Here is a 25,809-nt window from a genome sequence, read left to right as displayed (position 1 = left end):
AACACGGGGGCCTCAGGGCCACATGAGCAGTTGCACCAAAGTCCTTTGCAGACCCGTATGCTCCTTAAGGAAATGGCCTGGCCGTCAAGGCCATGAGGAGGCCGGGGTCAGGCTCTGTCCCCACCCACTACTGACTGGGCCACTCTCCTGTCTGTAAAATGGAGAAAACCGGAAGATTCTCCACCACAGCTCCATTTGCGAGTGTCAGTGAAAGTACTGAGTGCCTCGTGCCTGGACAATACGAACTAGAGAAAAACAGCAACCAATTCCATTTAAATCCCCTCCAGCCATGTGGCCCCCTCCTCCCAGCCCAGCAAACCCATCGCAGCAAATGGGTGCAGCAAACGCTTTGCGAACAGGTCACTGCATCTGATATTTACCACAGTCCTAGTTCTACAGAACCATAGTGACAGAGGGGTCGTGAGTAAAAGCCATTCAACAGAATACAAATCTATCTGCTCACTAGACTTTTTGGTTTTAGAAATCATATATTTTTTAAAAATCGGGAAAGTTGTATCCACAGCTTTGCTAGAGCAATTTTTTACTGGTTCCCCATCTCTAAGAGGTTATTTTTTTCCTCAGACTTTCAGTATATATATAACTAATGCACAGTATAGCATCTGATAAAAATGCTGCAATTTGGAGCCTATTTTGAAGCTGGCTAATTACTTGTTTGCTTTGTAAATTAATTATTTAGAAAATATCCTTAGTCTTACAGTGTTTCACTTTTACAGCCTTTAATACAATGATTTTTTTTCCCAGTTGGCAAGCCAATGGTCATTTTAAACAAAATAATTGCGCACTGGTTAACTTCCTTTTTTATTTAGTTATTTATTCATTTATAATTGAAGAATAGCTGATTTACAATATCGTGTTAGCTTCAGGTACAGCAAAGTGATTTAGTCATACATATACACTGTTTCAGATTCTTTCCCCTTACAGTTTATCACAAAATACTGAGTATAGTTCCCTGTGTTATATACAGTAGGTCTTTGCTGGTTATCTATTTTATATATAGAAGTGTTGAACTTTCTTTGAAACATAACTTTTATCAGTCACATTTCTCTGTAGCCAAAATTTCAATGACGGTCCCACCAGACTTTTTGTCTGCGTTTGGGTTTATATCACTTGTGTTCACAGACTTTGTGACACGAGCTGCTGGATTGCTCCCTGTCACTTGTTCAGAACCGGCTGGGGGCCCCAGGCATGAGGACCAGGTCCGGGCTGGACCACAGACGTCCATCTCCACCTGCCAGTGGGGTCCAGTCACCCGTTCACAGCTTAGAAAGCAGAGGTCCCGAGGGTCTCAGAGACGGCAGAGCTGTGGCCATGCTCACCCTCACCTCCCAGGTCTGCACGTGGAAACAACACACACGTTTGAGCCTGGTTGATAAACACTCAGGAACATCTGAGTGAACACTCAGAGCTGTCCTTAGGTGTCACATCAGTTTGTGAACCGTAGGCAGGTTTGCACAGCAGGAGTTCAAGTCCTCTCGCAATAGCGCGTTTATCATGGAAAGCACGTGAGTTCATCACCTCACGGACTGGGGTTCGTTTCTTGTGTTTGTGCAAAGTCAAGATTTAAGTGCAATCATCTGTGTGTTCCAAACATCATAGCTGTTACAAGAGAATCAGATGCAAATGAACAAGAGGCAGCAGAGGCGTTGCTGCAGATGGGGGATTTGGGAAGCCAGCCTGATGAGTGAATCTGTTTCACAAGGGAAGTTGGCAGACTTACTCCAGTTCATTGGGTTTCAGCAAACAGGTATCATTAAAGTCAGGACTAAACACAGAGCTCAGAGCAAAACCACGTCCTCGGAGTTAGTCGAGAGTACAGCTCAGAGAGGAAGAGTCCAGCACTCTTGCCTTGTTTTTTTAGTAGTCACTCTTTGGAAATAAGTGACTTCCTTCTTTCTGGCCTGTAGTGTTTTCTTGCATAACGGCTTCCTGAATTCCAGCTCTTTCCATATGAGATGCCCATGTACGGAGGGGACCTTCTAGGGGTAGCGCACCCCCTCGGGTGGTACCCGTCTTCAGAAGGCTGATGTCTCCAGATCAGACAATCAGGAAACTCCCTCGGATTTAGTTTTCAGACCTGAACAGAAGAGGTTAGGTTCCAGGTCTCCCAGTCTGTGGTCCTACGGTCGGATGCTGCGTCTCTGGACGCCACCCCGTGCCCCGGTAGCTGCTCAGCAGCAGCTGAAGGAGGTGATTGAAGAGCCAGGAAGGGAGATGAGCCTGACACCCCACACGGTGAGGAGGAGACGATACGGGTCACATCCACCCGCTACTGGCAGATGGCAGAGACTGGAGGCAATTCAAGACGAGAACTACACTTTTATGGGGAATTTTCAGCACAAAACTATATTTCTTATGCAATACCTGAAGAGATAATACTCTGCAAGCCTGTAACACTATCTTTAGGACCTCGGTAAACTACTTCATAGGAAGGAAAGATACTGGAGAATAAGTCAGATACAATCGATTACGCTTAAACGACAATGTGAATATCGCCAAGAAAAGGAAGGATCTCTCTAGCAACTGTTAATTCCAAAGACAGTGGTGACAGACAAACAGTTTTCTTTTTACTGAATCCGTTCTCAAATACTGCCAAGTGCCTGCGAAGAGCCAGTAGTGGATCTCATTGCAGGAGACCTAAGAGGCAGGGGGGTCAGTGCATTCGGCCAACGCAGGGCCAGGCTGACCTCAGGAACGAAAATGTGGACGGAGGGTTTGGACGGAAACGAAAGGAAGTACATGAAGGTCACAGGGCCTTAAACCCCGAGCTTTCGTGGGGCTCCCAGTCCTGAGAGCTGAGTGAAATCCCCCCCAGCCCAGGGCAGGGGTCCCTGAAAAGGCCTCTCCTGCGGGTTCTGCAGCCCCAGGCTGGTGGCCCCTCTGGGGTCCCCCTGACTCCCCCGCTCTGCCCGCTTCCTGTGCCGCACGCCCACCATGTGCTTCAGACCCCATGGCAGGAACCCATGGCCGTGGTGGCCTGGACCCGGCCGAGCTGAGGCCGCTTCCGCCCCGTGTGCCCTCCACCAGCCCGGGGTTGGAGGAGCGCAGGGGGCACAGAGGAAGGGCCAGAGGGAGTCACGCTGTGGAATGTGCGCTGATGGCTGGGGAAGGACACTGAGGGGCTGCAGGCGAAACCCGACGTCCTTCAAGGTGCCTTTGTGGGTCCACCGGGGGCGAGACCCCACGCTGGGCTCCTGGATGCAGGATGGACTCTGACAAGGTCTCCGCCTCCCAGGAACCTGCCGTCTGAATCCCCCAAACTTTTCTTACAGTTTCGAGTCCCTTTACTTCTTCTTGCAACAAAATCTTCCGTTAAATTTTAGGACAAGAGCTATCTGGTAACTTAATCCTCCTAAATTTGCTCAGGAATTTAATGTATTTTCTGGAATACGCTATGCCTATGGAATTCTAAAGATATGGAAATCTGCCATTTTGAAAATAGCTTTCTTTCTACTTAGATGTGTAACGTTCAAGAATATTCTGATATTCTATTTATTCTTAGAAATGGATGCATTTCCTTTGATGAAGTATTGATTACGCAAAAGGTAATTTAGTAACAGAAGTTACCTGTGTGCATTACTGGAAGGAGTTGCCTACTTTATGATATTCATTTGGAACCTCACGTTTTAACCCCAAGACGGAATCTTAAATTATTTTCTTAGTCTGTTTGGGCTGCGATCACAGAACCATGGACTGGGGGGCTTATACACAATAGGCCTCTGCTTCTCTCAGTCTGGAGGCCGGAAGTCCCAGATCAAGGCTCCAGCACCTTCAGATTCTGGTGAGGACGCTCCTCCTGGTTCACAGACGGGCTCTTCTCACTGTGTCCTCGCCTGGAGCAAGGGGCGGGAGCTCATGGGTTCCTTATACGAGGGCAGGTACCCCATCATGGGGACTCCATCCTCACGACCTCATCACCTCCCAGAGCCCCTCCTCCGGACGCTGTTCCATTGAGTGCTGGGATGCCAACATACAAATTCTGGGGCAGCGCAAGCATTCGCGCCACAGGACGTGTTAAACCTGCCGTGCACTGAAAACTAAGATAAAAAATAAGGGTCTTTTCACTGCAAACTGCTGTGGTTTATCAAACTGGAGTAGTTTATCTTCTCTTAAACGCACAAGTTAAAATAGGCAACTATTATTATGAACGTTCTATACCACTGGTTTAGGTAACGAAAACTCTCACGAAAGAAGTTATTCAGAATCCCTGGAGGTGGCCAGGGCAGGTGAGAAGTAGAAATGGCCGGGCTGCCCGCGTAAGATGGTGCTGCGTCCCTCCCCACCCCATCCCCAGGGTCTCCGCCAGCGAGGAACCAATACTCACGTAAGATGGGGAAATGGACCCAGGACCCCACGGAGGAGGGGCCCAGACGCCGCGTGGTTGTCACTGCATCCGGCTGCGCGTGGCGGGGAGTTTGTGAACTTTGCGTTTGACGGTGGGATGCTTCGTTCGTAGGAGAGACGGAGGAGTGTCGAGTCAGGGGCATCGTGGAGGCGAGCAAGCTGCTGGTGGACGAGGCCGTCTACTCCACGATGAGAAGGTACCGTCCCGGGAGTGGGAAGGAGGTGCGCCGGCTCCTGGGGCGTAGCGATTTGCCCATTGTCTTCTTCACAGTGTCCTCCACCTTACAAATTAGGGGCTGAGACTCACGTGAGCTTATTCTCGTTTCTGGGGTCACATGCAAACAAGCGAGAGGAACCGTATTCAAATTCTCTCTCTAGCAAAACAGAGCAAAGGGCAGTGATGCAGCCAGGGGTCAATATAGCCTGGTTCAAAAGACGGATGAGGGAGCCTGGCTCCTGCAGAACTGGCCTCAGACCCCGGGGGCAGGAGGGGTCCAGACACACGGCCCCAGCGTCCGGGCTCTGCGACACAGCTGTAACCTTACCTAGGAATTAAATCTGCCCCGCATTCCTTTTAAATCATTAAGAAACACCTTCATGTTAAATATAAAAGTGACATCAATATTAAGAATATTATAGTCTCACATTAGATGTTCGTAAAGCAAACACGACAAACACACAAGAATTTAAAAAGCAGGTTTTATCTTCACAAGTGTGTTAATTTACTGGAATCTGACTAATAATTATTTAAGGTCTCAAGATACAAAATATCACAAGGCAGAGGTCGGTTTACTTCAAATTTCTATTATTCCACCAGAAAAAGGCCCTATTTTCCATATTGGCTGCAACTAAGTTTTGCTTATTTTATAAAAACTTCAACCAAAGGGGAAAGAAAGAAGAAATCTCTTGAAGTCTGGCTCTGTTAGTGTGTCCACGACTATGATGTCAACTATAGGGGGAAGAGCTACTGACAACCCCTATGGAGAGAAGGCGCTGAGCCTCCTTGGACCCCCTGCAGCGAAGGCTGCACCGTCCTTTCCTGAGGTGACCTGCTTTCTCCCGAGAGGGAACTGACCTTTTGCAAAGCCTGTGGCCTGGGGGCTTCGTTTCATATGTAAATGTTGAAACAAAGGCTACTCGCTGACTGCGCTGCACAGTGGATTTTAGTAACAGCAGAAGAAAAACAGTAGAAACCTGGGAATGAGGCTGTGCCCACTGAGACCTGAGCAAACAGGGAGGTGAGTTCCAGGCCCGCACAGGCCCGCCTGCTGCCCTGGGGCTCCGGCCGGCCGCAGCCTGGGGAAGGGCCCGGGGGCTGGTGTGCGGTGGCCCAGGAAGATCCTGTCTGTTTTCTTATACACCAGCTCTCCTGAGAAGGGGCCCTGACTGCCTCCCTCCAGACGGCTCTCCAAGGGTGTCTACACAGCCAACAGCCTTGGAAGACAGTTTTGTTCACTGTCCGACGTGCGGTTAAGGACTCCTTCCAGTAAAGGCCAGGCTTCCTGTCCTCCCAGAAAGACCCGGCTTCCTCTGCAGGACCAGAGCCCGCGGGCGCTGCCACCGTAACAGATCACCACAAACTCGGTGGCTACAACAACGTAATTTATTACCTTACCGTCCTGCGGGTTGAAGTCCAACACGTACCTCACGGTCCCAAAACCACAGTGTCAGCAGAACCATGTTCTTCCTGGAACTTCAGGAACAAATGTGTTTCCTGCCTCTTCCACGTCCCCGAGGCCACCTACATCCCTTGGCTACTGGCCCCTTCCTCTGTCTTGGAGCTGTCACATCCATCTCCCGAGCTCCCTCCACTGTCACCTTCCCCTGTGGCTACCCTGGGCCCACCTGGGTCATCCAGGATGAGATCCGCTTTTATGATCAACTGAGTAGCAACCTGATTCCACCTGCAACTTAACTCCCTTTGCTGTAGAAGCGAACATGTTCACAGGCCTGAGGGTCAGAACTTGGATGTCTTTGGGGGCCAATGTCACATCTCCCGCGGCGTCCAGGGTGTGGAAACACACGCCAGCATGGGTGGGCAGCCCTGAGCAATGGCCTCATTCGTCTCTGAGCCTGGAGCCCGGGGTCTCTGAACCTGGTTCCCGTGGGAGCTTGTAAGGAAAAGCTCTGCCTCTCAAAGTTCACGGCCTCACAGTACCTTTGGAAAACACGCTGGCAAGCCCAGCCCGCTCCCACGTTAAGTTCTCTATCGTGTACGTCTATACGCGCCCTGGCTGGTGTCTAGCGTGCCGTGTGTGTAGGATCTTCGGTTCTCAAGGCCGTCTCCGTCAGTCACGGGCTGTCATCCTGGTGCACCGCCTTCCTCATCTGTAAAATGGGCCCGCCAGCACTGGTCTCCTGCGCTTTGGTGAGCAGTAACTGCAGACGTGGGGCAATGTGGGTCAGTGCTCCGCCGGCACCTGCACGCCACCTCCGCCCAGGGGGCGCCGCACATCCCAGGCGGTTAGTAACAAGGGAAACGTGTGAAGGATCCACGTGCTCAGAGCTGGCAGAACGACTGAAGCACAGCTGGGCCATTTCCCCAAGACCTCAGGGCTGTGAACCAGAAACCCAAGCAGCAGTGGTAGGGGGTGTCCTGCCCCCGAGCTCTGCCCCACGGCTCTCAGGTTAGGCTTAGAGCTGGTTCTCACACGGGCTCCTGGGGCCTCAGTGGTGCAACCCTGCAGGGGCCACCAGGTGACGGCAGCTTCCTGCACAGGCCACCTGGGTCCTGCCCCTCCAGGGGTCCCCGGGCCCTGAAATGCTGGTGGGCAGGTGGGTCCCCTGTGGTGGGAGATGCTGCAATCCCGAAGGCCGGGGACCCTCGTGAGAGGACAGAGGGATGGGAGGGTGAGGGGCGCCCACGGCAGGACTTGCAGCTCTCGCCGCCAGCAGCTCCGTCACCTGCTCAGCTGTGCCGTGAGATGCGTGACTGACACGGACACAGCAGGGTCGCAGCCTCAGCACATCTGACCTGGGACCAGGACAGGCTGCTGGCTCTCCGAGCCCCATCCATCAGCTGGAACCCTCATGTCTAACTGGGTTGTTTTCTCAAGTTACAAAATCAATTTATTCATCCACAGTAATACTCTCAGTGAAACATTAATTAGCACTTAAAATACCCTTAAATAACACTAAAAATCAGTATTGCACAATAAGCTAGAAAAACTGTCAACATAAAAAGTGAGACGACCTTATCTCAACAAAAATTTAAACTATATTACAAAGTGACCAAGAAGAATGAATCAGCGGCACACACACAGATGAGCCATTGTCAAAAGGGTTCGAAACCAACTTAACTTAGTTTTCATGGCAATGTATGGTACAGGCATAGGCAACGTTAGCAAACCCACTCACTAACTGGACTTTGATGAGAAGGTTGGTCTCACACAGCTGTTATGAGGATCAAATGAGTTGGCTACGCATGTTTGTAAAAGACAAACATCGGTCATTCTCCTCACCTTTCAACACTGGAAGACTGTCTACACTGGGGTCCCATCCCTTCACCAAATCCCGCGGTCCTTGTGGACAGGGTCCTTGAATCCCCACCTGCCTGTCGCCGGGCAGGTACTAAGTAAAGGTGCATGTGATTGATTAGTAAGTAATTACCAAACACCATAAAAGAATAATTGACTTTACATCTCCTCTTTGTGCCCAGAAACCTCCACAAGAGAGAAATCATTTCTCCGTCACAGCTTCTGTCTTTTTCCAAACTCCCTGAGCCCACCAGCCGCGCGGCGTCCCGGGCGGCGGACATCATGGAGGTGTCGGTGCAGGAGGCAATGAGGAGGGCTCACCTCGGGTCTGCACCGTCTGGGCCGCCCACAGGTGAGCACCCGGGGGAGGGGGCAGGTCAGGGCCAGGCAGGGCTGCGCAGGGGCCGGGGGAGTCCCTGCAGGGCGCGATGCCCACTCGTTCACAGGACAAATGAGCAGTTTTTAAGAGGCTCAGTAGCTTGGTTTTGTTAGTCTGGGGAATCACTGCTTCTCTGCTGTTCAGATGGGGTTTGGAGAAGCAGCTCGATAACCTAAGTGTCCCGCTCTGTGGTAAGAAATGATTGAGGGATACTTTCAAGGCCCCGACTGACCTGGTTAAAACCTGGGGAAACTCACTTCTGTGGGACGCAGTGTGTTCCAGGGAGACAGGGACAGCAGCCCCGCTTCTCCTGAGAAAACTGCCTCAGGGTCCTGCTCAGGCCTCTGGGAGCACTGGCCGTCCACTCGGCTGGCCACAGGCAAACCAGCAGACACGAGGGGCGAGCTGCATCCCATCAAAGGCTCTGATGATGTTAAGATACTGAGTGAAAGTGATTTCGATCATAGGCATATTTCTAAGTCCAATGATGAGGAATTAAAAAACAAGATTATTTCTAATGAACTTATGGAGACTTTTTTCAGTGTGGTACCATGAGCTACTTGGTCTCTGAGTTTTTCCTCCCAATTAGCTGTAGATTAGTTTAATGCTGATTTACTTAGCTTTTAGAATGAGACAGACTCAGCTAAATCGGGATTAACCTGAATTCTCAGATACTAAACTTAGAAGTTAAGTTTCATCAACTTTATAGCAACCAAAGATCCATTTGAAATGTTTTTATTGAAGCAGCTGAAAACTGTCTCTAAGAACTGTTGGTCCGTGATCCTGTCTCGGTGCAGCTGGGACGCCGGTAGCAGTGACTGCAGTCAGAGGTCCCGCCGGCCTCAGGTTCACGGTGTACAGTCGCAAGGCCATTGCCCAAGTCTGCGGGTGTATTTGACTGATGGGTTTGGGCCAGGCTGTGGTGCAGAACTGCAGAACCCCATAGTCTAGGATGTTTTCTATTATTTCCACTATCAGCATAGCCAATCTAGAAATTTCAGAATTAGTAAAAGTGAAAGGATCCAAATGTTTCCCCATCAGTTCGTCACCAAACAGTATCTACAATCAAATGTTGGCACCCCTCCCCTAGGGATGTTTCCTGACATTGGTTTTGTATTAACATAGCTATGATCGTGGTTCTTTTTTTTTAAATAAATTTATTTATTTATTTATGGCTGCATTGGGTCTTCGTTGCTGGGCACAGGCTTTCTCTAGTTGCGGCGAGCGGGGACTACTCTTTGGTGTGGTGCGCGGGCTTCTTATTGTGGTGGCTTCTCTTGTTGCAGAGCATGGGCTTTAGGCACGAGGGCTCAGTAGTTGTGGCACACGGGCTCAGTAGTTGTGGCACACAGGCTCAGTAGTTGTGGCAAATGGGCTCAGTTGCTCCGTGGCATGTGAGATCTTCCCGGACCAGGCCTCAAACCCATGTCCCCTGCATTGGCAGGTAAATTCTTAACCACTGCACCACCAGGGAAGTCCCATTGTGGTTCTTTTCATGGACTTTGTCTGTTAGACTCTCGCATGTGCTTGAGCGTTTCCTGGTACAAAGCCTCACCTTGTTAAGGAATGTGTATTTCTCTATCGACTAAATAAAAATTGTAGTCTAAGCTTCATGTAACTGTCCACATACAGTCATTCCATAGAGGTTGTTCAGTGAACATTAATTAAGCTAGTTTTGTTTCTCTCTAATTTGAAAACGGGATGCGTGTCTTCCAGTGTTTTTCTATCTTGATTTCATCGGGATCTGGCCAGTTTTATGGCATTATCTTTGAAGATTTATACAAACCATCTTGGAGAGTAACCAGTGATTCCCTCTACCAACAGACAAGAAAGTGGTCCTTGCTTTGATTTGTCAAATAAACAGCAACAAAAATGGCAAAAAATAAGAGACTGTTTCCTGGGGCCCTAACCTAGAAAGATTTATGAGAAGGAACCAAACATCAACATGAAGGAGAAAAGAAGGGTTTTGTAGATGGACACGTGGATACTGTTAGGAAACTTGACTGAGGTAGGGTTTGCGGGGAGGATAAAGGCCAGGATTCGCCGTCTTCTGAGGTCAGGGCGTGGGCTCCCAGCCTCGGCCGAGCAGCACGGCAAACGCTGGAGATTCCGCGAGCGAGGCTGCGGATGCCTCCGAGAAGTGCTGACCTCTGGAGTCACGGCTCTCAGAACTGCTTTTCTGAAAGATCGCAAAGCAAAAATAAATTTTAAACCCCACATTCCTAGCAACGAGGACACTCAAGGGGGTTAAATGAGAGAGGATTGATTTCAAGGAGAAGGAAGGGCTTCCTGCAAAGAATGAGGAGGTTTCTGTGGGAATCCCGATCACATTAGAACATTTACCCCGTCAGGTAGGTTTGTTATTACAATCGAGGGCTGAAGCTTTGGTGTTTGTTCCTTAGATGTTTTATCAGAAGATCTACTGAAAACGATTGCAAACCTGTCCGGATGCCAGCCCTACATGCTTCCCCCCAGATGTCCAAACACCTGCCTGGCAAACAAGTACAGGCTCATCACGGGCGCCTGCAACAACAGGTAATTCCTCAGTGCCCTCGGTCTCACCTGTAAGTTGTATTGGAACATGACAGGCGTCATCAGGGCAGAGTCCCCATAGATTGTTTGAGGTTTCATTGAAGAAAGTGGACAATATTGACTCCATTATATTAAGAAGTGGTCAAGCCTCTTCCTTACGCCCATGTTTCCAATACTTCTGTGTGTATCTTTAATAAGACACAGATTTTAAAAGTCTTCAGCTCCCTGGCAACCAGGTACCACTTTTACCAGCAATGCTAATCATAAACTTCAGGTGTCCCTGAGGTCATCCCAACTTTCTTCCATTTCTTTTTCTGTGTATTTGCTGCCCACTCTCAACCACGGACTCAGGCCGTCTCATACTCTGATCGCTCTTTCCAGAAGGTCAGTCCATTCTGGCAACCCCCAAACATTCCAGGTGACCCCAACCACCTCTGGGCCCCCGGCGTCCCCAGGGCCCCATGTGCCGTGTTCTGGGGAAACCGTACTTGCAGGTGGATGTGGGGTCATGGACGGCAGGACCAGGGTCAGGGGTCTCCTCTGCCCACGGCGCCCCTCCCGGCTCCGTTCTCTGCTGTCACCCCACCGCCCGCCGAGGAGGGGGCAGCCAACGCCCCCTGCTGACGGGCTCTGGGGGACGCACCTTCCAGGGAACTGTGGGTGGAGGCCGAGTCCCTTTTTTTCCTTCCGTGATGAGGATTGAATCTTGTGTCACAGTATTTACAGCAACTAGATCCAAAGGACCAGCAGGGACTTCATACTTTTTTTCTGCCCCAAACATAGCATACCTGCTCAGAAAACTCAAGTGATACCACCCTGAAGCCTCGCTAACTGTTTTATAAATGAGGCACAAGGGCCGCAGAGTATCGGCCCCAAGGTGGCCGATTCTCTCTGCAGGCTCAGACTTGCTAGTTCAAAACCTGCCCACACCAACCTCAAATGTTCACACATCCACTTGTTATAAAAATAGCCCCCAGAGCAGATTTTCAGCTGCCTGGTGTCTGAGAGACAGCAGCTGGTGTTTCAAACAAATCCCAGTGACGTGGAGCCGCGGGGGGAGCAGACACCTGTCCCCCTCGTGAAACTCCCCTCCAGAGACGTGTCACCTGCTTGTCGTCAGCCTTGCGACCATTTCCAATGTGGTCGTCAATCCAGATCTACTAAAGGAAGCACGTGCTGGTGAAAGCTGACCTCTGGGGCCGCCGCGGTTATTCTGCTCCGGCCTAGCAGCATCGGAGAGCAATGCCGGAAGCCTGGAGGGGGCCCCGCCTGGTGGCTGCGAGGTCCCCACATGGTGCCCCTGGGTCCTGCCGAGCAGGCTGCGCTCTGACCCGACCAGAGGGTGAGACGGTCACAGAAACCATGTGATGTCCCGGGAGCTGCTGAAACATGACCGTCAATCAGAAAAAACCACAAACAAACAAACAAACAAACCAACCCAGTCCCCTGAGCAGTTAAATCAGCATTCTCGTTATTCTCAATTGAGTGAAAGAGCTTCACTTTATGGAACTTCAATAAAGACAGGCCAACTGAAACAGATCAGAACTCCGTATTAAAGCTGACTTACTGCAGCTGATTAAATGCATTACTGTCCCATATGGTTTTGCAAATTAAGCCCCTTTGGTTGTGCTGGAGACCAACCGAGTATTAAAACTAGAATGATCCCCACTTACGTCCCTTCAGACGTGCAAAAGTAACCATCACCACCTACTGCTACTCATCATTCCTGAGTGGCCCCTGGACACAGCGGCAGGGCTGGGAGTGAGCCACAGAGTCCCTTTTCTCCAGCGTCAGGGACCCCGGGGTGTCCCTGCCTGAACTGTGGGCTCTCGCCTCAAAGAAGAGCTTGGACGGTTCTCGGCAGCCCGTGGTTCCTTTGCTTCTGGACAGAGCATCCAAACCAGCCCCATTTATACAAGAATGGTGGGCGGACGTTGTGTGTCCAATGGTACAAAATAATTTAGTGTCAAAACAAAGCAACTAATTCTTCAATATTTACATTTACAAATACTTTAAAAGTTTTAAAAATCCTTTAGCTTGCCATGATTCTTGTAGACTTCACTCCCTAAATGTTGTGTCTACACATCAGATGCGGGAAAGAATATTAGAAAGCCTAGATCCCAACCTTTTCCAATTCAAATGCTTTTGCTACGTGACCTCAAAGAACCCAGCAAAGTTGTCTCCTGTCCACCTGCAAACTCCAGCCTCACTCCTTTCTTTCTGGAAGATTCTGCAACCACCAGACAAACACCCCCATGGCTATTATTGCTATAGGGATGTGTTGATAAAGGCCGAGGGGCCTTGGACACCACAACAATTTTGTACCCAAATAATCCATTTTTTAAAAACAGAACACATTTTTATCTAACACAAAATTCCCCTTTTTTTCTTTTGTCTTTGAACTAACATTTCCATTCTAATTTGTCTGATGGTTTTCTTCTAAATGTAGGATATTTTACGATTAAAGTATTTTATTTTCTCCTTTTACATAGTCCTTTACTTTTACGTATTCTCTCTAGGCTTTTTATTCTTGTATTTTCTAAATGTTACCTAGTCACGTACTTATTTTATACATTTACATACGTGATCACATACGTATATATTTACTACTCATATGTGATTTTCACAAGGACTAGTTACCAATCATTTGTCTCTCATTTCCTCATTGCTGGAAACATTTCTGGGACACACTGGTTCCTATTGATACTGGTCCCTTTGACTTAGAGGCACCTGCATGACTCAAAAGTCATGCTCAAAAGTAGTCTGGAGGCCTTCCCTGATGGCACAGTGGTTGGGAGTCCGCCTGCCGATGCAGGGGACACGGGTTCGTGCCCCGGTCCGGGAAGATCCCACATGCCGCGGAGCGGCTGAGCCCGTGAGCCATGGCCGCTGAGCCTGCGCGTCCGGAGCCTGTGCTCCGCAGTGGGAGAGGCCACTGTAAGTAGGCTGTAAAATCAGAATGTCGTTAGACACAACTTCGCCTCATCAGATGCACTTTATATTTGCGTCAAAATATATTTTGAACAATAGAATGAAACTGCAGATCAGTCTGTTTATGGAAAACATTCCCATTTACCTTAATTGGCCGAGTCCATGCTCACTGTCAAATCCCTGAACCAAGTGAGACTTGTTGATACTTTCTCTCAGAAAAAGCTTGACTTATTTTTGATTCAAACAAATGTATTAATACAACCATCTCACTTCTGAATTTAGGACATTTCAGCAAGTTCCAAAGATTCCACTTTCTAGCAGAATCTTTGTCCTAAAGGTAAATACAGGTGACAGGAAAGGGCATCCTGCCCAGGTGGTTGTAGGAGTTTTGACGGGAGCATGTTCAGCACGGCAGGGTTTCAGGTGTGACTCTGTCTGGAGCCCCAGGGAGGTGCCCATGGTGAGCTCCCGAGTGAGATGCAGCCTTCAGAGGAAAAGCAGGGAAACTGGGCAGCGAAGGTGGGAGACACACGGACGGGCAGGACGCCCCAGGTTCAGGTGCTGAGGAGGGAGGGCACGTGCATGCGGGCTTTGGGAGTCAGCTCCCTCGAGACCACCTGCGCCCTTACAGCCCGGGGAGCATCTCAGCACCACGGGGGCGTGTGGTCCCCACTGGACAGAAGGCTTCACCCTCTACAATCACCCCAGGGCGCCGGCTCCACTGTGTCCCTGGGGACAGTTCACTGCATCGGCCCTGCTGCTTCGTCCCTCCTCGACTCAAACACGGAGCCCCGCTGTCTCCACAGAGACCACCCTAGGTGGGGAGCCGCCAACACAGCCCTGGCCAGATGGCTGCCCCCCGCCTACGAAGACGGCATCAGCGAACCCAGAGGCTGGAACCCACACTTCCTGTACAACGGGTTCCCCCTGCCCCCGGTGAGTGCCGCTGAAACTGGGCTGGAACTGGTTTCCCAGAACGGAGCAATCCTCCCCTCACCTTGGAGGGAGCCAGGCTTTGATGAGACCTCGCTCAGTCGGGCCGGCCCCTGGGCGGGCGCTTATACGATGGGCCTCCCTGCCCCTGTGGGGTGGAGAAGGGCTCCTCCCCTTACGGCTCGGACACTTGGCTCTGACAGATGAGAGCCACTCAGCCAGCGAGTGGAGCAACACAGAGTTAACCTTCATCCAGCTTTAGACTCTTTACAAATAGGTACAAGACTAGACACTTTCAGAGACACTTATAATTGGTTAATTCACTCATTTAAGTGGCAAAGATGATAACTGCTACCTACTCCCAGAGGCAAATCCTTTGCCAACCAAACTCATACCTGATCTACTGAGCACTCGGGTCCAAAAATGCATCATTTGTCCCCAATTCGACTGCTTGCTTCAGTGAATAAACCGGGGGCAGCCACTCACATTCCTCAGCTTATCCCCCCTCCCGGAGCCAGCAAGGCTGCATCTCTCTGCGCCTCTTCCCTGAAGTTACATCTCTCCTGAGTCAGGGAAGGTCTCAGAGTCTAAGGACCCATGTTAGATCTGACCCCCTGGGAATCCAGGCTCACCCCCATCTCGAGGTCCTTAAAGTGACCACGTCTGCCAAGTCCCCTCTGCCATGTGATGTATTCACAGGCTCCAGGGATGGGGGAATGGACATCTGCAGGGGCCATTACCCTGCCTACCAGTCCCCCTCTGACCCCAGAAGTCATATCCATTCCACACGCAAACTGCATGTACCCCCATCCCAAGGCCCCCCAAAGTCTCAGCCCACCACAGCATCAACTCAAAATCCCAAACCTGATCTAAATTTCACCATTTTCAGACCCCCAAATCTCATCCTTTGAATAATCTGAATCAGGGATGGGGAAGCTCTGGGTGTGACCCCTCCGGGGGCAAAACTCCCCTCTTTTGGGGCCTATGAAACCAGAAAGCAAGCCTGCCCCCAAAATGCAATGGTGGGACGGGCACGGGATAACAGCTGAGCTGTAGACGTCCTGGTTCAGAAACAAAAAAGTGGAAAGGAGAAAGTCACCGATCCCAAACAACTCTGACTCAGGCCAGGCAAAGGCCACCGGGCCTCAAGGCCTGTGAACAAGCCTCGGGCTCAGGGCTCTGCCCCTCTAGGCCCAGCATTAAATGGCACTAATCGCTAGATGACTCAGTGTAACCCCCACGACAGTCCCCAGAGGTCAGCATTTTTATGTTTGTTTACAAGTGAGGAAACTACGACTCGGCCCTAAATCACCACCCGTGCACGTCGGGGAGGAGAGCCGGGGGGCCCCCAGGGACCCCAGCCTGCCCCAGGAGCGCCAGCGTCCTGTGAATGAGCGCGGAGCCCTGAGCCCCCGGGCTAACCGCACCCCAGGGGTCTGCTTCCCCCTGCCCCGCAGGACGGCCTCCCACACGTGACAGCTGGTCTGTCCGCCCAGGTCCGGGAGGTGAGCAGGCAGGTCATCCACGTTTCCAACGAGGCTGTGACGGAGGACGCCCAGTACTCTGACCTGCTGATGGCGTGGGGCCAGTACACTGACCACGACCTGGCCTTCACGCCACAGAGCGCCAGCCACGCCGCCTTCGGGGGCGGGGCCGACTGCCAGCGGACCTGTGAGAACCGAAGCCCGTGTTTTCCCATACAGGTAGAATTTTTAAACTTCCTCATTTTTACTATGAAACTAAGAGGTGCTGTCTTCAGAACTCAGACACAAGTCACTTCCGGTCCTGTCCCCAGGGGGCAACAGCCATTATGAGTTTCCTGTGTTTCCTGCCAGACGTTGTCTGCACATATATGTGTATAAGATTACGTGTGTGTGTGCTTACACCTTACAGTTTTTGTGTCCTACTGTGCGCACGTCCTGAACCTGGTATGGGTCACTTGGCAATAGTTCTTACACTTCTCTCTGTCTCATTAAAAGGACAGAGGCTGGGTTTCATGACCCTCCCTATCCCACCGCGTTTGCGTTTTGACCTGTTTAACCCGATTTCCTTACTGATGAGCACTGGAGTCGCCTCCAGTTTTGCTGCTGTTCCGCTGCCGCAAACAGCGAAGCAGAGAACGCGCTCTGACCTGAATCTCGGCCGCACGCGCGTGCCTAACAGACAAGCCACTGGGGATACAACCGCTAGATTCAGAGCAGGCGCCGTGAACTTCCGACAGAGATTTTGCAGAACTGTTGTCTGTTAATATTGCTCTGGTTTTCCCTCCGACCTGCAACGTAAGAGACATACAGGCAGGGTTTTTAATTACTTCTCCTAAGAAAATATCTCCGAGGCTGGCAAGGGGCATTTTCCACCTAGGAGCAGAGACTGCTTGGGGCTGGGGTCTTCACTCACGTTTGTTCCAGAAACCTTGGCCGAGCAGCCAGGATCCCGCATGTGGCGCCCTGAGCTAGGAAGGCCGGACAGGACGGAGGAGGGGCTTCCTGGTGGGCCAAGGAGAGCCAGCAGGCGGGGTACCCCTGGCGTCCGCAGAGGTGGCCCCAGGCGAGGCAGAACACACCAAAAGGAAGACCTGGGGGGCCGGGGGAAGTGGGCGCCACCACACGGCCGCATGAGTCAGAGCAAAGGCAATTCCGACCAGTCTAATCGCCGAGACCCCGGAAGGAGAAGGGCTGCCCGCGGAAGAGCGGACGGGACCCCTGGGGCGCTGGAGGGAGGTGGGCGGCCCGGGGCGCCTAGCGTCTCCGAGGAGGGGGCCCAGGACCCCAGCTGACCCGCCGTGCCCTTCCCGCAGCTCCAGGCCAACGCCTCGCCGGCCGCGGGCGCCACCTGTCTGCCCTTTTACCGCTCGTCACCCACCTGCGGCTCCGGGACCCAAGGCGCCTTCTTCGGCAACGTGTCCTGGGCGAACCCGCGCCAGCAGATGAACGGGCTGACCTCGTTCCTGGACGCGTCCACCGTGTACGGCAGCTCCCCGGCCTCCGAGCAGCGGCTGCGGAACTGGACCAGCGCCGAGGGGCTGCTGCTCGTCAACGCGCGCTACCGGGACGCCGGCCGCGCCTTCCTGCCCTTCGCGCCGCCGCCCGCGACCCCGGCCTGCGCGTCCCGGCCCGGCGCCCCCGGGGCCCGCGCGCCCTGCTTCCTGGCCGGGGACGGCCGCGCCAGCGAGGTCCCCGCCCTGGCGGCCCTGCACACGCTGTGGCTGCGCGAGCACAACCGCCTGGCCGCCGCGCTCAAGGCCCTCAATGCGCACTGGAGCGCGGACACCGCCTACCAGGAGGCGCGCAAGGTGGTGGGCGCCCTGCACCAGGTGCGTGCAGGGGCCTCACGGGCGCCCCGCGAGGGTGGGTGCGGGGGTCTGGTGGGCCCCCCGCCTGGGCGCTCAGAGCCTTGTGGGTGGACGCCCTGCGTCGAGATTAACCTCGCTCCCGTCTGAAGCCCTGGGTCCCTGGCGGTCCCGTGGGAGCTTCTCGGCTGCTCAGGGGCTGGCGGTGATTATCCCACAGGAGGATGACCGCAGTGGTAACAGGCACGGCTCCTCCGGCCTTCCCTGGATATCCAGACCGTTCTAAGCGCTCTGAGGGTTCTAACTCATGTAGTCCTCATGGCGACCCTTTCAGATGGGTGTCCACCAGTGATTTTGGTATTTTGATATTTTGGAGAGAATGAAAAGAAACACAATCTGTATGAGATCTGCAAATTAGCACGTTAAAGTAAGGATTTATTATGATATTTTTCATCTTGACTCAGAGGATACTGGGTGGAGTGTCAAGTTGGCCAATTATAATGGAGCGAAGTTGGAAAAATTCCTTACGTCCATCAAATAACCTTACTAAGTCCGCTGGTCTCACAGGGCTGTTATGAAGGTGGAGTGCCTTGTTTTAAACCAGTGGTTGCTAGTCATGTGTCTCTGATCTGGGCGCTACAGCAGGCCCTTGAGAGCATCCCTGTATACCCTCAGTGACCCTGTAAGTCCTGTTTTACAAAGGAGGAAGTTGGGTCTTGTCCGAGTTCTCACAGGGACCACATGATGGGATGGGCCATCCCCAGGCACTGCCTGTCCCTTGCCCACCTTTGGTCCACTGTGGCCCAGCCACCCAGGAGTTAGAGCAGAGGCTACAGAGCCCTGCTGTGCCCGGCGCCACCCCATAGATGTTGGTGGGTTAGGGGACTCGGACGTGGTCCAGGAGAGGCTGGGCAGCAGTTGGGGCTTGTGATTCCTCCGTCGAGGAAGGACGTCAGTGTTTTAATACCAGGGTGCTTTGGGTGAGCCCCGACCCTGGATGAGTGGGCTAGTGGAGTGTGTGTGTGTGTGTGTGTGTGTGTGTGTGTGTGTGTCTGTGCACGCGTGTTTGCACGGTGCGGTACGTAGACGGGTAGACTATAAACCGGGCATCTGTCACACAGTCTGCCTGCTGCCCGGATGAACACTGCAGCTCACTGTAAACGAGCTGACAGATGTGAACACACAGGATTGATAAATAAAGAAGGAAAGGCACAGGGATCTGTGAAGGGGGATTTGAGTGCAGCGTGGCCAGGAGTCTTGCGATGGTTTTCAGTAACAATCAAGGACCTCATTCGTCAGCCCTCACCGGGCCCCCTTGAACAGAGCAGCCTGGCCAGTCAGGAAGCATTAGGATGATGTCCCCGCTTCCGAGTGGTCCTTCCCCCTCAGCAGGCTCACTGGTGAAATAAGTCCCGGGATCATGCCTCTTTCCGGCTTGCCGTCACCACCCAGCTATGCTTTGTTTTGGTTCCCTCTGTGCCGCTCCCCCGAATGTAAGCTCCAGGGAGACAGAGATTCCCTATTGTTTAATGGCTTCCGGGCACCTGGACCCAGCCTGGCTCTAAGAGGTGCTTCACAATGTGAATTCAGGAGCGAAGACCAGGTCCCAGGAACAGTCCCGGGAGTCCTGCCCTGCTGTCTCCCCGAGAGCCGGGATGTTCCTTAAACTTTCTTTAAACGCACAAGAGCTCAGTCGGCGCCGGGGCCTGAGCTGAGTGGCTGGATCTCAGATCCACGTGGACCCTCCCGGAGAAAAGGCTCCATGACCACTGTGTGCCCCTGCAGCAGGGAAGGCGGGGTGGTTATCTGGGTGCACGCGGCCCTAGACTCCTACGTTAGAGGTGCTTGCATTCGAGAATTCTGAGAACCCCTGCTGGCCTGGAAATAGCGTCATGGGGCTCCTGTGCTTCTCGAATAGTGAGATAATAAGTACTGCCGTGGCCCTGAGAAGCGGCAGGGAGGGGCAGGGAGGAGTGCTTCGCTGGACCGTGACTGTCCCAGCGCACGCGGCGGGTGAGGAACCGCCACGAGGGTTTCAGCATCGTCCTGGCAATTCCAAAGGAGGGTTAGAGCCCCCGCCGATCAGAGTGAAGCAGTGCTGCAGCCCTCGCCCTGGGGAGAGATCCAGGCTTTCTGGCAAAATCGCCTCCAGTTACATTTCAGATCAGATCGCGAGAGACTGGTGATGGGGGCTGTGCTCCAAGGTCGAGCAGGGACGATGTGTGGGGTGGACTGCAGGGCGCCCTCCGCTCTCTGAAGCAGCTGCTTTGGGGGCGAGGGGAGCCTTGCCAGCCTGTGACGGCAGGCTCTGCATCCTCCGGGATCACAAGTGGAGCCTGAGTTAGGGAGCGGGGGCGGGGCCACCACTAAACAGTTTCCACTTGAGCGTGAAGCTGTCTCGCGTCCCTGGCGGAGAAGAGAGAGGATCTCCCGTCTGCTGGGGGCAGAAGGGATCAGAGCCGAGCGCTGGTGGGAGTGGAAGTCGCTGCCGTGTCCCCTCGCGGGGTGGGGAGAAGGCCCGGCTGCAGCCCCGACCGGTGGTGGGAAAAGCTGCAGCATCTGAGGTGGTGGCGGCTTCTGTGTGATCACGTCCTAACTCTTCCCGAATGCCAGTCGGGCACGTGCCAGGCCCCCGCTCCAGTCAGCCCGGGTCTCGGCGGGGACGGCACGCAGCGGTGCGAGGGGCTCCGTGGGCCCTTCACCTGGAGGCCGCGGCCTCCGCTGGCCTGGGAAGTACCGGCTTGTGCACTTAGAAGACACACTCGTCGTTTGGAAGGGATGGCCCACAAGGACGCAGATGCTCTGTTGTCACCTTCATGTTGTTTCTGGGAATGGTACACGTTCCCTTCCTACACTCATAAGCTGAAATGTAAGACCTTTCCCTCCAGGACAGAATCTTTCCTACTGGTTTATATTCCTCATTTAGATGTGGCTTATGGGCCCAAATATTCTCTTAAATACCAGACAATTCAGAAGGGAAAAAAGGAATACCACAGGGATGTCGGCCCCTGCTTACATTTTAATTCGTGGAAGCCATTCCGACCGTATATGAGCTTTAGGTTGTGTATCATGTCCTTTAAACCTGGGGACAGGTGGTTATCCGTGCATGGATGTACACACTATACACTATATATGCATCTTCTCCGTATACTGTCTCTATATGATGCCATATGTCTGCTGCGTGTAAAGCCATGCAGGATCTAATATATCCATGTGCTCTATAGATAATACCATGTGTCTAACCCATATAAACCCATGTGTATTGTTTATTCTCACAAAAACTCAAAGGAAGAGGTTTTTCCAGCAGAGGAAACAGGTTCAGAGAGGTCAGCCTCCCAGAGTCACGTAGCTGAGAAGCGGAGGCTATGGGGTTGCAGCTCACCTTGGTCCAAATCTTCAGCCTCTGACGCCCAGACCCAGCGAAGGGACTAGATTCTGAGTTTTGCTTTAGGTCCTGGTGTTAACGGGGGGCTCGTGGGTGAAGTGGGAGTGAAGGGGGCTGATTGCTGGACAGAAACCTTGTCATGTTTCTGGAAGAGTGCAGGGGGGCAGCAGCCTCCTTGGTTCGTCTTCACGCACTGAGGGTCCCCCTCACTTTCCGTGGCCTGGACTGGCCTGGAGGGTGTCTGGGGGCATCTGACGTGCCCTGTACAACCCCGTAGAAGCCGAGAGCTCAGGACTTTCTTTGGAATAGGGGGTGTTCCTGTACCTGCTCCCCTGCTTCCCTGTGCCCCCAGGTGACAAGACCCCCAGTGACAGCTCTGGAGATGCAACGGCCCCCAGGCCTGTGCGGGAAGAAGCCCCCCAACCCGGCATCGCTCTGACTGTGAGCCCGCATCCAGCCAGGGGCTCCACTGCCCCGGCTCCCACCCACTCTCCTTTCTCCACAGATCATCACCCTGCGGGATTACGTCCCCAAAATCCTGGGCCCCGAGGCCTTCGGGCAGCACGTGGGCCCCTACAGGGGATACGACCCCGCCGTGGACCCTACGGTGTCCAACGTGTTCTCCACGGCCGCCTTCCGCTTTGGACACGCCACAGTGCACCCGCTGGTGCGGCGGCTGGACGCCCGCTTCCAGGAGCGCCTGGGGCTCCTGCCGCTGCGAGATGCCTTCTTCCGGCCCTGGCGGCTCCTTGAGGAAGGTGCGCATCCCTGGGCCACGCTTGGGAGGGGGAGCCAGGTGTGCGGTCACCTGCCCGCTGGCCGGAGGTGCTCGGGTCAGCAGCGGGCATGGAGAATATAAATGCATCCACAGAGGTTTGAAAAGTGATCCTGTTCATCAGACGCTTTCCCTGGGGTTTCTGAGTCTCCAGAACTCCCAGGGACGGCCCCGGGCTCCCTCAGCCAGGCTGGGGCTTGTTCACTGGTCTAGGCTTTAGACCCAGCAAACACCTCCTTCAACTGTGACGTTTCTGCTGCTGAAAAACAAGCACAAAACCTCCGCCCCTGAGGCTCCATCCTGGTTTCCTTCAGACACACGTCACGGTCCGGCCCGTTGGGGCTCTGACGGGGCGAATCCACCACGAGGCAGCACCCTAAGGGCCCAGGAAACTTGGGAAGCCCTGGAGGTGAATTCCTGAGATTATGGGAGGCTTTTGTTCAGAACCAGCATAGTTTACGATCTGTTCTGTTTCCCCGAGACTCACCTGAGAAAGTGCATCCCTCCTCTGTGCTGTTTCCAGGTGGTGTGGACCCCATCATGAGGGGCCTGCTGGCGACACCAGCCAAGCTACAGGTGCAAGACCAGCTGATGAACGAGGAGCTGACAGAGAGGCTCTTTGTGCTGTCGGACTCGGGGACCCTGGACCTGGCATCCATCAACCTTCAGAGGGGCCGGGACCACGGCCTGCCAGGTGGGCCCTCCCGGTTCCTTTCCTGCGGGAGCTGCCGGATGAGCTGCTGTTCTAATGTATCTCGGACCTACTGCCAACGTCTGAGAAACGGCTTTGAAAGCCTCTGTACCCTCGCATTCTAACTGGAAATAAGGGATCCTCTCCTCTAGCTCTGTTTAGTCTGAGCGCAAGCCCCCACCCCCAGATTTCTGTGTCCCGCTGCCTCAGCGCCCTGCGGGGAGCTGGCCCGGGCGCAATGCGTTTCCTTGTGTCCATGCGTTCATGCGGCACTTCCGTCGGGGGTCTGCTGTGTCTGAGGCCCCGGGCATAAAACGAGACCCAGTCTTGCCAAAAGGGCCGCGGGCGGCAGAGCACATAACCAGAGAGGAAATGACGGGGAGCCTTGGCGAGCTTCTGGTCAGACCCAGATGGCGTGTAAGGCGAGGGTTCACGCGCCATGAGGAGGGTTGGAGGTCTGGAGGAGGCGGGCCCCGAGAGCAGTGGGACGCGGAGGGAGAGGATGGGGGACCAGCGGTCCAGCAAGCCGGAGACCAGGAGGGAGCTGCAGCCCAGAGTCACACAGACGTGGTCCTTTCCGTGGCTCTGCCTGTGTGTGTGTGTGTGTGTGTGTGTGTGTGTGTGTGGTCTGTATGTGCGTGTCTGTATGTCTGTGTGTGCGTGTCTGTGTGTATGTCTGTGTGTGTGCATGCGTGTCTATGTCTGTGTGTGCGTGTCTGTGCGTGTCTGTATGTCTGTGTGTCTGTGTGTGCGTCTGTATGTCTGTGCATCTGCATGTTTGTGTGTCTGTGTGTGTGTGTGGCTGTGCATGTGTGTGTCTGTGTGCCTGTATCTGTGTGTGTGTGTGGCTGTGCATGTGTGTGCCTGTGTCTGTGTGTGTGTGTGGCTGTGCATGTGTGTGTCTGTGTGCCTGTGTCTGTGTGTGTGTGTGGCTGTGCATGTGTGTGCCTGTGTCTGTGTGTGTGTGTGGCTGTGCGTGTGTGTGCCTGTGTCTGTGCGTGTGTGTGTCTGTGTGCCTGTGTCTGTGCGTGTGTGTGCCTGTGTCTGTGTGTGTGCCTGTGTCTGTGCGTGTGTGTGCCTGTGTCTGTGCGTGTGTGTGTCTGTGTGCCTGTGTGTGTGCGAGTGTGTGGCTGTGCGTGTGTGTGCCTGTGTGGAAGGAGGGGTGCTGGCGCCTGTGCTCCGGCCGCTCCCGTGGGAACGTGGATGCGGCAGGTGAGCGCTGGCCTCGCCGCTCAGCAGAGACGAGAAGTGGGTAACAGTGTGGCCCACTCGGGTGTGCAGGGTTCAGCCTGGTCCCCACGCATGCTGCCTGGCTGGTTTGTGAGCAAACTCTCCACAAGGCCCTGCCGCCCGTGCTGGAATATTCCGACAGGGAGGTCTGCAGGCCGTGGGGCGGCAAGGTGGATTTGAGGCGGGGACCCTGTGGCCAGAGCCCCAGGTGTCGATGGCCCACAGCTGGCGGGGCGGGTGGGGAACGTCCGGATCCCGAGTAGGGCGGCCTCGGCCCTCTCCCCGCACAGGTTACAATGAGTGGCGGGAATTCTGCGGCTTGTCCAGGCTGGAGACCCGGGCCGACCTGAGAGCCGCCACCAGCCACGGGAGCGTGGCCGACAAGATCCTGGACCTGTACGGGCACCCGGCTAACGTGGACGTGTGGCTCGGGGGCTTAGCCGAGAGAGTCCTCCCCGGGGCGCGGACCGGCCCACTGTTTGCCTGCATCATCGGAAAGCAAATGAGGAACCTGAGGGACGGGGACCGGTAGGTGCCCGGGATAGGCGGGGACGCAGGGGCTGTTCGGTGCCGACGGCGTTCCCGCGCCAGAAGCGGGGCTTTATGTGGTGAGAGGAGCGCGCTGTGGCCTTCGGGTCAGCAGCTGTGGGCTTTGCCAGCGATGCAGCCTCTTGGGAGGACAGTGAGACAGTTTCCCAGAAGCTGAATTCCCCTGGCGATGGGGCCAGAGGAGAGCCTGCGGGGAGGGGGCCTCAGGGCACGTCCTGCAGGGCAGGTGCAGAGCCCTCCTGAAGGCTGGGCTCTGTCCTCGTCACTCTTGTCGTAGAGGCAGCTCTGCACCCAGGGAAAATCAGTGCGGCCGAGCGGGTTAACTGGGTCCCGAAATGGAAAGAACGGTCCTCCCGGCGCCATCCGGGCCGCTCTCCTTCCCTGGCCGCGCCCGGCCTCCGGTGCCGCATGGCGTGGGCACAGAGGGTGGGCAGGAGTGGTCGGCGTGGCAGGGACTGGGCTCTCACGTGTCCTCACGTCTGTCCTCCTGGAGGTTCTGGTGGGAGAACCAGGCGGTGTTCACGGAAGCCCAGAGGCAGGAGCTGGGCCGGCACTCTCTGTCCCGCGTCATCTGCGACAACACCGGCCTCTCCCGCGTGCCACGCGATGCCTTCCGGGTCGGGACGTGGCCCCAGGAGTTCGAGTCGTGCGACAGCATCCCGGGGATGAACCTGGGCGCGTGGAGGGAGGCCCCGCCTCCAGGTAGCCGCGAACCGGGAGCGTCTCTCCTACAGGGTCAAGGACAGGGTCTCCCGGGGGTCACAGCTTCTGAGAGAAGCGGCTTCAAATCTCCTCGGGGGGAGGAAAGAGCCTCCCGTCCTGCTGGGTCCCGGGCGTGACCTCCTCGGCGGGGAAGGCGCAGGTCTGAGGCGAAGCCCCCCTCGGCCCCTCCTGGGGACCACACTGGCCTGCACCTGCCAGCAGAGCAACTGTGTCTCGGGTCCCAGCCTCGGGAGGGTCGGCCGACGGTGAGCTCCCCTGGGGTCAGAAGAGGAGAGGGGCTGAGATCCAGCCTGCCTTGTGCAGCGAGGACCGTGGCCGCCCTCAATTAAAGCGGTCTCGTCGTGGTGGGTGGGGAAGCCTGGTCACGGCTGAAACATGGGGAAGGGTTAGAGGCGTGACTTTGCCGCAGGGGGTCAGTGCTGAGAGGGGCCCGTGCTGTGTCCCACTGGAGGGAAGGAGATTGCTGACGTGAGCCCCTTGGGAGGCCAATCGGGGGATGCAGCCCCAGAGGAGGGCGAAGAAAGGGGTCCGGCACTGACTGTATGTACCTGTCA

At 54.3% G+C, this 25,809-nt stretch overlaps 1 protein-coding gene across 1 annotated transcript in view; it reads left to right on the top strand.

The window, feature by feature from the left end:
* Positions 1-25,809, top strand: part of TPO (thyroid peroxidase) — a 32,332-nt gene that overhangs the window by 784 nt on the left and 5,739 nt on the right. Inside the window, exons 2-11 of the mRNA XM_004311846.3 lie at positions 4,475-4,559; positions 8,021-8,190; positions 10,620-10,752; positions 14,487-14,616; positions 16,110-16,316; positions 17,411-17,926; positions 21,793-22,045; positions 22,586-22,756; positions 24,274-24,511; positions 25,026-25,234. Coding sequence (XP_004311894.1) covers positions 4,475-4,559; positions 8,021-8,190; positions 10,620-10,752; positions 14,487-14,616; positions 16,110-16,316; positions 17,411-17,926; positions 21,793-22,045; positions 22,586-22,756; positions 24,274-24,511; positions 25,026-25,234 — 2,112 coding nt within the window. The remainder of the gene's footprint in view (positions 1-4,474; positions 4,560-8,020; positions 8,191-10,619; positions 10,753-14,486; positions 14,617-16,109; positions 16,317-17,410; positions 17,927-21,792; positions 22,046-22,585; positions 22,757-24,273; positions 24,512-25,025; positions 25,235-25,809) is intronic.

Source organism: Tursiops truncatus, chromosome 14, assembly GCF_011762595.2.
Source record: "Tursiops truncatus isolate mTurTru1 chromosome 14, mTurTru1.mat.Y, whole genome shotgun sequence".
Lineage (NCBI taxonomy): Eukaryota > Metazoa > Chordata > Mammalia > Artiodactyla > Delphinidae > Tursiops > Tursiops truncatus.
This window is presented reverse-complemented; position numbering and strand designations above follow the sequence as displayed.